Source organism: Erpetoichthys calabaricus, chromosome 2, assembly GCF_900747795.2.
Source record: "Erpetoichthys calabaricus chromosome 2, fErpCal1.3, whole genome shotgun sequence".
Classification (NCBI taxonomy): Eukaryota; Metazoa; Chordata; class Cladistia; order Polypteriformes; family Polypteridae; genus Erpetoichthys; species Erpetoichthys calabaricus.
In genome coordinates, this window is record NC_041395.2 from 197,515,075 (window position 1) to 197,526,627 (window position 11,553).

The window sequence follows — 11,553 nt, forward strand, 5'->3', positions numbered from 1 at the left end:
GTTTACATACCACCGAGATATTATATATATATAAATATAAATACACACAAGGGATGTTCAAAAAGGTTCTGCACTTTTTTTTTTTTTAAACTCTGTTTATTAGAATTTCAAAAACAAATTACATCACCTAGGACATTGCCACCTTCATTTGCAATGCAAATTTTCCCAGCGTCCTACCAACTTTTTAATGTCCAATTACTACTCCTCCCGCCTTCAACATTTCCAACAAAAATATAAAAGTGCAGAAACTTTTAAAATGTCCCTCATATATATGCATATACGTATGTATTCATAGTTTCTTCTGTTGCAAGTCTTGAGTAAACATCCACACACCTTCACACCGCTACCATATTTTATTGTTGGTATCATTTTCCTGCTGCATCTGCTTTACATTTTACATAATAGCACTGATGCTATCCAAAAAGTTCCATTTTTGTCTTAGCTGTCTATTGAAAATTCTCCCAAAATGATTGAGATTTGCCCGAGTGCTTCCTGGCAAATAGTAGATGAGCAAGCATTTTATGCTCTTCTTGATTAACAGTGGTTCGCACATAGATACTCTTCAATTAAGCCAATTTTGCCAGGTGTCTTCCTGCTAGTAGAACTCAGGAACAATTAAATTAGCGTATGCAGGAAAATGGTGGAGTCCCCTGCATATTTTAGGACCCACTGGACGACTTTAAGATCCCTCACTGAATTTATTTGGGCAGGACAGCTATTCCTGTTACATGAATCGCTAATTTTCGAAGCATTCCCCAGTCTGGAAATGATGGCCTCCTCTTTGCTTTGACAGAGCCCCAGAAGCTTTGAAATAAGTTTGCCTTTTCTAGATTGATAAACATCTTTTTTCTCATCTCTTCAGGAATTTCTGTTAATTACAGCATTAAGTGTTTGAGTCTTTGGGCTGGGAATTTGATGGTATGGTTGAAAATACGTAATATCTATATTAAAAGCTGATTGCTGTAATCAAGCTAGTTCTGATTTTTCCTTTAACTGAGTAGCTTTAACTAGTGGGCGTTTACTGTTTCATTCAAAGTTAGGTTTTATGGGGTAACTTTCTTCATTCAATAAATGTGGTTAAAAAAATTATTTCACCACTCAAGTGCCTTTTATCTAATACTAAACTTTGATTAAAGATATGAAAAAACATTCCTTGTCAACAATTTTCTATAACAGAAGAAACCAGGAAAGGGCAACTAATGCTTTACAGCACTGTACTTAACACTTGGATAATTACACCCACACTTTCCACCTGAATCGAACTATAAATGAAAGGAGGAAATCAAGAGCTAGGGAGAAAGCATGGGTAGAACTAAAAACTTATACCCAACAACAGGGACTATTTTTAAAATGCAATAAAGTAATTAAAGTAGTAAGGAGTTTAAGAACTCTTAACAACTAAACTGGTGTTAAACCAGTATCTCAACTCGCTATTAGTTCAGCACACTGTAAATATGCTCAGGAAATCTTTCTTTCACTGCACTTTCCTATATACACTCTCCCTCAAACCAAATCCTGGTAAACAATTGAAAATATCAGTTTGAAGAGTAATGTCTAGGAAATAAAACAAATTATTAATACATTCAGGTATTTTTAGTATTAATTAATTAACCCAGCCCAGATGGGGATCGGCAGTTTTACATATCAGGACATCTGAACCCCACCCTGGTCAAACTCAAACATTTTGAACATCTAAAATTTATTGTAATCTTAGGAAATACACCAGCTCAGTCAGTCATATTAGATGTGGTTCTGCTCCAGACAGAAAAATGTCTCCCACTTGTATTAGTCCGGTTTCACATGGTATCATTTCTTAAGCCCAACTTTGTTCGGTAATACAACTGTAGGTACCCTCTAAAATCCTACCAAAATCAGCATTTTTGGCGAGAGCATTCCTAAAAAAAACTCGTTCGACATCATATTTGCATTTCTCAGTAGTCCTCTTAACCCCACCCTGCGAAGAGCGTATCCGTACTTAAAACCAAGCCTCAAAAACCCATTCCCATAAAAATTCCGGAAATCGCTAAAATTACAAGTTATTCAGGTAAACCATCATACTCGAATCCTCGCATATAACGTCGTCTGCCAAAACGTTAGTGTATTCTAAACCAGCTCCACAAGCCCGATCAACCCTAAAATAAACCATTCACTTGCACATGCCTGACTTTCTTCAATCAGTGCTACGCAAACTTCAGCTGTCACAACATACACGTCCAGCCACTCAAGCTATGATGAAAACTTTTTGAATCCACACAGGCACCACTAGACACGTCAACAGGCAACTCTTCGAGCTGTCTCTTGGATTAACACTTCAGATACGAGATGACCTGCCCCCAGTCAGCACTGTCATCTCACCCACCCCATGTTACCAGTTTCGCCTGACTTGTCATTCCGATACCTATCACAGGTAGTTTCGGGTACAAACGTCGTCCGACCCGAGCTTGCCAAACTCTTAAGACAGATAAAGCGGAAATACCACAACAAAAAAGGGCGTCAGCCCAGCACTGGCATTACCCAGACATGTCCGTACCTAAAAGCATGTAGGCTAAATTTCCTTTCACTCCTTAATTCCGCCTTACCTAGCAACGAAGATCAAACTAAACTCCTTTTCAGTAGTGCCGCGGGCACAGAGGCCCCGAAATGAGAGAGCGACAGCTGGAAGTGACGTTCAAAGGCACCTCTCGCTCACTTCCGACGTAGGTGGGCATATCCGAGTCTTCAGTCGCGGCTGTGCCGACAACTGCGGCTACTAGGGGCTGGAGGATCGAGCGTATACAACCACGCTCGTGGGTGAGGATTGGAGTGACGACAACTTTGTAATCGAGTTTGTATATTATTATATATATATATATATATATATATATATATATATATATATATATATATATATATACACCAACGTTTTACAAGTTAGGAGAAGATATGCAGTGTGCACAAGTTGGGTTAAGTTTTGGGCTTTAAAATGAATGGTGACTTTAGCTTAATGTTTTACAAAGCCATTAATGCCATGTAAGTAGTGCAGAGAAGCTTTGAAAGAATATTCACTTGCACCAATAACATGAAGAACTCACATAAATTGGTTGTTTGATCTGGCCTATCCCATACAGATGTATACTATTTTCCCTCCTAAAGAAAACAACAGCTCAACATCTTTTTGCTCATAGACACCCCAACTTTAATCCAAAATACTCGAACTGACATCCACTTTTCTGAGTTGAAAAAAAACAAAAACACTCAAAGCCAAATGCTGTGAGAGATATTTACTAGGCTCTCTCATTCTGCACACACACACAGCCAGGCAGACAAACAACCCATCACTGGCCCCTTCCCCCGACTTGCTTGTGGTTCGCCAGTCGTGATGCTTTTCACCTCCGTCCTCTTCCTGGAACTTCAGTAATAGAAGCAGCCAAATACAGCAGCCACACAGAAAAGACTATCCTGAAAAACAAGTGAGTACCAACACTTAGGACTCTGAAATGAGAGAGACATAACTACTGACTAATATCTCTTATTTCTTCACAGAGGCCTGCAATTTACTCTAGTTAAGTATTCAGGGGTCGGTGAGCTTGAGAAGCAACCATGTCCACAGCCACAGAAGTTGTCCAAGCAAACCTGCATGAAATCTGCATAGCCATGACATTTTATAAGAAGACAGAGGTACTCACATTCATATAGACATCCTGCATGTAGCTGTCTGTGTCAGCATCCCACAAACACCTTGCAGCAACCCTAAAATTAGATATACAATTGAGCATTAAGTGATAGCATTATTAATACCTCTAGCATGAACATTTTCAGACTCTTTCACACCTTCTCTAGCACAGCACTTTCAATGGTCACTCTTATTTGTCCGTGCACTACAGTCTTCATACAGGTAATAAGTCCTGCAGTCTCACTTGCTCTTGGGGGCTACAGCAGATGGAGTAGACTGGTAGACAATGCATGTTTGCCAGTGCTGCACTGTTCAAATATACCATGCAAAGTTTTCTTTTGTGTGATTTTTGAAAAGTCTTCCCACTTACCTTCTTGTTTTGAGAAGTTTATCATACAAGATAATTTTTGTCAAGCACTCGTACAAGGCCATATAACCTTGCACCATGTCTGAACCTAAAAAAGTGCCAGTGAATTGGTTGGGGCACTTACACCACCCCCAGGTGGTGTCTCTGACTAGACAGTAACTTTAGTTCCTTTATTAATTCACACTTGCTACTTTAACTTCACAGTATGCGCAACACACTTCTCCTCAGCAGGTCAGTAACCCATTTGCATAGACAGGAGTCTAATCTAAGCAGGGTAGTATGTCACAATATTTACTCTGGGATAAAACAGCTTTAACTTAGCGGAACAAAAATTCCAGGGTGGAGGAAGAAACTAGATGAATCAAACAGAACAAATAGGCAATATCCATCATGAAGGTCTCAAAACAATTTATCCCTTCTACTCCGACCTCTATATCAGCATCTGAACGTCCACTTTCAAAAAGTCTTTTTGTAGGAGGTTAAGATAGTAAGTGCTAATCTCACCAAAAACAACTAGTCTTCACTGTTCAAGTTCAAGGTGGAATCAATGATTCAATTTTGGGCCCTTTCTACACACTCAAACATTCAGAGACAACAAGGTCAAATTACACTAACTTGCTGTCTAATCAGAAAATAATAATAATAATTCTTTTTATTTATATAGCGCTTTTCTCACTACTCAAAGTGCTCAGCAATTGCAGGTTAAAGATGACAATAATGCCATACCAATAATAGTGTAAATACCATGCAACATTATTATATATAAATATATAATAGACATACACTAATATATTTGCATTTGATTATATACACTGCTGATCAAAAATGTGGGGTCACCCAGAAAGTTTCATGTTGTTTCATAAAAATGGATAACATTTTTATCAGTATACCATTAAATTGATTTTAAAATATAGCCAAGGCATTACTATATGTGTGCATAATGGCTACTGCTGCTTGAAATTACTTATTTTTAATGTATTATTTTACATTTGGCTACAAGCCTCATTCTCAGCAGCCATTTCTTCAGTGTCCTAATGGTAAACTCCCTTAGCTTATCCTTAATTAGTCATGTTTACTTTTTTATTAGTAGAACCTTTCTAACTGCATTAGCACCAATGAAACCTGTTATTCCGTTGTCTTGTGTTGTAAGGTACCAGTATTCCTAATGTTCAAATGTGGATTCAAAAAAGCCATAATGAAACTACTTTATCACAAAACGTGTCATTCTATCATTTTTGGGTTTTTTGGGGTTTTTTTTGCAGAATAAATATTATCCCATGTGACAGACTGCCAAGAAACTGAAGATTTCATACAAAGGTGTCTATTACTCTCTTGAGTGAAGATGGCAAACTGAAAGGGCTCAGACCAAGTTTAGGTTTATTATGACCTTGAGTGAAATGCAAAAACAACAAGGAATAGCATAGGGAAAACTCTGTGAATGTCTTTGCATTGTTCAGCTAGATGCCAGACTTCAACCTAATTAATCATCTATGGAGAGACCTGAAAATAGCTGCCCACTGATGGTTGCCATCCAGCCTGACAGAGCTTGATAAGATCTGCAGAGAAGAATGGCAAAAAAATCCATCAAATCCAAGTGTGCAAAGCTTGTCACATCATACCCAAAAAGACTACAGGCTGAAATCACTGGCAAAGCTGCTTCGATGAAGTACTGCATAAAGGGTCTAAATAAAATCACAATGACACAAGTAATTTTAATAAATTAACAAAAAATGTCTAAAATCCTATTTTTTTTTCATTTCAGGGTATTGAGTGTTGCTTGATGGGGGGGGGGATCATTTAAACTATTTTAACATGAGGCTACAATATAGCAAAATGTGAAAAATGTGAAAGGATCCAAATACTTCTGAATCCACTGTATATATATATATATATATACATATATATATATATATACATATATACAGTACATATATATATATATATATATATACATACAGTGGTGTGAAAAACTATTTGCCCCCTTCCTGATTTCTTATTCTTTTGCATGTTTGTCACACAAAATGTTTCTGATCATCAAACACATTTAACCATTAGTCAAATATAACACAAGTAAACACAAAATGCAGTTTGTAAATGGTGGTTTTTATTATTTACGGAGAAAAAAAATCCAAACCTACATGGCTCTGTGTGAAAAAGTAATTGCCCCCTGAACCTAATAACTGGTTGGGCCACCCTTAGCAGCAATAACTGCAATCAAGCGTTTGCGATAACTTGCAATGAGTCTTTGACAGCGCTCTGGAGGAATTTTGGCCCACTCATCTTTGCAAAATTGTTGTAATTCAGCTTTATTTGAGGGTTTTCTAGCATGAACCGCCTTTTTAAGGTCATGCCATAGCATCTCAATTGGATTCAGGTCAGGACTTTGACTAGGCCACTCCAAAGTCTTCATTTTGTTTTTCTTCAGCCATTCAGAGGTGGATTTGCTGGTGTGTTTTGGGTCATTGTCCTGTTGCAGCACCCAAGATCGCTTCAGCTTGAGTTGACGAACAGATGGCCGGACATTCTCCTTCAGGATTTTTTGGTAGACAGTAGAATTCATGGTTCCATCTATCACAGCAAGCCTTCCAGGTCCTGAAGCAGCAAAACAACCCCAGACCATCACACTACCACCACCATATTTTACTGTTGGTATGATGTTCTTTTTCTGAAATGCTGTGTTCCTTTTACGCCAGATGTAACGGGACATTTGCCTTCCAAAAAGTTCAACTTTTGACTCATCAGTCCACAAGGTATTTTCCCAAAAGTCTTGGCAATCATTGAGATGTTTCTTAGCAAAATTGAGACAAGCCCTAATGTTCTTTTTACTTAACAGTGGTTTGCGTCTTGGAAATCTGCCATGCAGGCTGTTTTTGCCCAGTCTCTTTCTTATGGTGGAGTCGTGAACACTGACCTTAATTGAGGCAAGTGAGGCCTGCAGTTCTTTAGACGTTGTCCTGGGGTCTTTTGTGACCTCTCAGATGAGTCGTCTCTGCGCTCTTGGGGTAATTTTGGTCGGCGGCCACTCCTGGGAAGGTTCACCACTGTTCCATGTTTTTGCCATTTGTGGATAATGGCTCTCACTGTGGTTCGCTGGAGTCCCAAAGCTTTAGAAATGGCTTTATAACCTTTACCAGACTGATAGATCTCAATTACTTCTGTTCTCATTTGTTCCTGAATTTCTTTGGATCTTGGCATGATGTCTGGCTTTTGAGGTGCTTTTGGTCCACTTCTCTGTGTCAGGCAGCTCCTATTTAAGTGATTTCTTGATTGAAACAGGTGTGGCAGTAATCAGGCCTGGGGGTGGCTACGGAAATTGAACTCAGGTGTGATACACCACAGTTAGGTTATTTTTTAACAAGGGGGCAATTACTTTTTCACACAGGGCCATGTAGGTTTGGATTTTTTTTCTCCCTAAATAATAAACACCATCATTTAAAAACTGCATTTTGTGTTTACTTGTGTTATATTTGACTAATGGTTAAATGTGTTTGATGATCAGAAACATTTTGTGTGACAAACATGCAAAAGAATAAGAAATCAGGAAGGGGGCAAATAGTTTTTCACACCACTGTATATATATATATATATATATATATATATATATATATATATATATATATATATATATATGTATGACCTGTTGATAGAAGAAACTATGCCTGAATGTACTGGTGTGAGTTCCAATGGTCCTGTACCATTTGTTAGAAGGAAGGTGAGAAAGCAACTGTGCAGGATGACTGAGGTCTTCAGTAATACTGTTTGTCTTTCTGAGGCAATAAGTGTCATATATGCTCTGAACAGATGGCAGCTGGTTGCTACAAGTTTCCTGTGTCATCTTTACAACCCTCTGAAACCTTTGTCCACTTTCATATGGAGCTGTAGGATTCATTTGTCATCAAATAGATTATTTAGTTAGTTAGTAATCAATAAAAAAATCATTCAAAATGCATAAAGTATAAGCACAAAGGAGAAAGCTGGAGCAGAAGTTGCAGAATAACAGCATGAAGGAAGTGTGGGATGGGATGAAGATCATCACTGGCTGCAGCTCGAAGCGGGGGTACCATCATCGAGAGAGACGTGAAGAGAGCAAACCAAATGAACAACTTCTTTAACAGGTCTCCGAGGTCTCACCTCAGAGTACTGCACTCTCCACACATCCTTCTGCTGATACCAGCATAGGAGAGACATCCCCACCCACAATTACAGCAGCACAGGTGAGCAGAGAGCTGAGGAGACTTTGTGCCAGCAAAGCAGCGGGTCTAGATGGAGTATCGCCACGACTGCTGAAGGTTTGTGCATCGGAGCTGGGGGGTCCTCTACAGCGCATCTTCAACCTTCAAGGCTTTGGAAAACATCTTGCATCACCCAAGTCCCAAAGGTATCACGTCCGAGTGAGCTGAATGACTTCCGGCCTGTTGCTCTGACATCACATGTGATAAAGACCATGAAGAGGCTGCTGCTTCACCACCTGAGGCCACAGGTTCAACACGCCCTCGACCCTCTGCAGTTTGCATATCAGGAGAAGGTGGGAGCGGAGAATGCCATCATCTATATGCTACACCGATCCCTCTCCCACTTGGACAGAGGCAGTGGTGCTGTAAGAATTATGTTTCTAGACTTCTCTAGCGCCTTCAACACAATCCAACCTCTGCTCCTTAGGGACAAGCTGACAGAGATGGGAGTAGATTCATACCTGGTGGCATGGATCGTGGACTATCTTAAAGACAGACCTCAGTATGTGCGTCTTGGGAACTGCACGTCTGACATTGTGGTCAGCAACACAGTAGTGCCACAGGTTGACTGTACTTTCTCCGGTCCTGTTCAGCCTATATACATCGGACTTCCAATACAACTCGGAGTCCTGCCACGTGCAAAAGTTCGCTGACGACACTGCTATCGTGGGCTGCATCAGGATTGGGCATGAGGAGGAGTATAGGGACCTAATCAATGACTTTGTTAAATGGTGCGACTCAAACCACCTACACCTGAACACCAGCAAAACCAAGGAGCTGGTGGTGGATTTTAGGAGGCCCAGACCCCTCATGGACCCCGTGATCATCAGAGGTGACTGTGTGCAAATGGTGCAGACCTATAAATACCTTAGAGTGCAGCTGGATAAAAAATTAGACAGGACTGCCAATACTGATGCTCTGTGTCAGAAAGGACAGAGCCGGTTATACTTCCTTAGAAGGCTGGCATCCTTCAACATCTGCAATAAGATGCTGCAGATGTTCTATCAGACGGTTGTGGCGAGCGCCCTCTTCTACGCGGTGGTGTGCTGGGGAGGCAGCATTAAGAAGAAAGACGCCTCATGCCTGGACAAACTGGTGAGGAAGGCAGGCTCTATTGTTGGCATGGAGCTGGACAGTTTAACATCTGTGGCAGAGCAACGGGCGCTAAGCAGGCTCCTATCAAAGATGGAGAATCCACTGCATCCACTAAACAGTGTCATCTCCAGACAGAAGAGCAGCTTCAGCGACAGACTGCTGTCACTGTCCTGCTCCACTGACAGACTGAGAAGATCGTTCCTCCCCCTAACTATGCGACTCTTCAATTCCACCCGGGGGGGTAAACGTTAACATTATACAAAGTTATTGTCTGTTTTTACCTGCACTATTATCAATCTTTAATTTAATATTGTTTTTTGTATCAGTATGCTGCTGCTGGAGAATGTGAATTTCCCCTTGGGATTAATAAAGTATCTATCTATCAAAGGCTTTTTTGAACACTGAGACACAAACACAGCCACAACTCACTTGACACCTTCTCCTCTTTGTTCTCCTAGGACCACCTGTACCACCAGCTTGTATCTGTGAAACCCAAGCTCTGCGAAGAGAGACAGACAGCAAGAGAAAGAAATTATTCAGCTGTTGACCAATGATGGGAGAAAATGGCCTGTAGTCAGCCCTTTGCCAAATCCAATAGGCTTCTCTCACTTTTGAGCTGATCCAGTATAGTTTGTGACAGGCTGCGCGACAGGGTCCCCACTTCTTCTGGGTCGTACTGTTTGCTGGCCAGCTCAGTCTTCAGGACACTGCGAATGCACTCTTTCACCAGAGCACCCTTGAACCTATGTAAGGGACATAATTAATTATTACCCAACTCACTCAAAAAAATCGGAAATCTTTTCCTTTTTTCCCCCAGAGTGGGGTTAACTTTTAACTGTTTTTTCATATTAAAATAGCATGCAATTCTCAAATACTTTTACATCCAATGTAGTGTTACAAGGATCTGGAGCCGATGTATTAATGATAGTAAAGGCAATATGAATATGAACCCAGCTGTAATACTATAGATTCTACTTAGAAGCTCTGTTATTAAGTTATCAGATAGCAGGATGACGGTGGTACAGTACAGGGCCACAGCTTTCATTCCCAACCTGGCCACTGCCTAAATGGAGTCTCTGTTCTTTCTGACGTTTCTCCCACAACCCACAGGTTAGTTTACCTGGTGGCTTTGAACTCTTCCTGCATAACTGCGAGCGGAAGTATGTGTAAATGACTGTGTCCTGCAAAGGGATGTTATCCTATCCTGGAGTTATCTGCCAAGCATCTAATAGTTACAATATTGTCTCAAGGCCCCCTTATTTTGGATTAAGTTTTTAAAAGTGTTTGCTGCAGTAATGCTTCACCCATTCCGTCTTACACTGAATACATTTTTAAAATACTTTTATTGTGACACACGACTATGTAAAACTGTAATATCAACACTATTTGAAGTGTTATATTCGTACACTGCTTATTTACAGCTTAATATATGGGTATCTTTCTTCGGATATTAGAGAAGGAACACAATATGATTTCAACACGTAGCCGTTTGAATATAAGCCATCCTGTACTCATCCTTTTACAGTAAATACCTAGTGAACTGCCCCAGGAGTAAAACACAACCACTCACTTGTGCTGGAAATTGGGCCTGATGGTGTACGTGCTCTCCGCCGCCTCACCGCTGCTTTCCATCTCCCACTCACTACCGCCTCGTAATCACAGTCTTCGTCGCAGCCGACGTCTATTTTCGTCCCAATTGGAGACAACTAAACATTTAAACACTGCACAACGACAAGAGAGAGAAGCTGGCAAATGGTAACAGAGAAACGTCCCACCCACTGAAAAATTGATAGAATAAAAGTCCTACACTTCCGGCCTCTCGTTCTGTTGTATTCGAAAATAGGGTTTGTTTTCTGACAAACGGAGGTACATTATAAAAATTGCATCTTAGACATATATGTGAGTAATAAAGTGCTTTTTTCTCTTAGGATTTTTTTGTTGTGACAATTTCTGTCTCTTGTCAGGTGCATCTACCTAGTAATCTTCCCTTGGGGGCCGCCCGAGGAGTAGCCTACCAGGTAACCCAAATCGGCTCAACTGGCTGCTCTCGATTAGAATAACAGCTGCTCCACGCCAGGGTTCTCCTGACTGGCGAATTTCTCATTCTGTTAAAAAGAGTGCACATTATAAACATGCGTCATATTTTGTTACATTTTCTATGAACTTTACTTAACATTTAAAAAAATCTTGTTGCGGTCTTAACAGCG

At 40.3% G+C, this 11,553-nt stretch overlaps 2 protein-coding genes across 2 annotated transcripts in view; both read right to left on the minus strand.

Annotated features, from left to right (window-relative positions):
* LOC114646655 (choline-phosphate cytidylyltransferase A-like) overlaps positions 1-2,555 on the minus strand; it is a 21,834-nt gene extending 19,279 nt beyond the window's left edge. The window contains exon 1 of the mRNA XM_028794941.2: positions 2,531-2,555. Within this exon, the coding sequence (XP_028650774.1) occupies positions 2,531-2,540 (10 nt within the window). The 5' untranslated portion in view covers positions 2,541-2,555. The remainder of the gene's footprint in view (positions 1-2,530) is intronic.
* dynlt2b (dynein light chain Tctex-type 2B) overlaps positions 1-11,136 on the minus strand; it is a 13,232-nt gene extending 2,096 nt beyond the window's left edge. The window contains exons 1-5 of the mRNA XM_051922078.1: positions 10,917-11,136; positions 9,956-10,089; positions 9,776-9,845; positions 3,666-3,729; positions 3,336-3,438 (exon numbers count right to left, since the gene is read on the minus strand). Coding sequence (XP_051778038.1) covers positions 3,391-3,438; positions 3,666-3,729; positions 9,776-9,845; positions 9,956-10,089; positions 10,917-10,978 — 378 coding nt within the window. The 5' untranslated portion in view covers positions 10,979-11,136 and the 3' untranslated portion in view covers positions 3,336-3,390. The remainder of the gene's footprint in view (positions 1-3,335; positions 3,439-3,665; positions 3,730-9,775; positions 9,846-9,955; positions 10,090-10,916) is intronic.
* Positions 11,137-11,553: the final 417 nt, after the last annotated feature.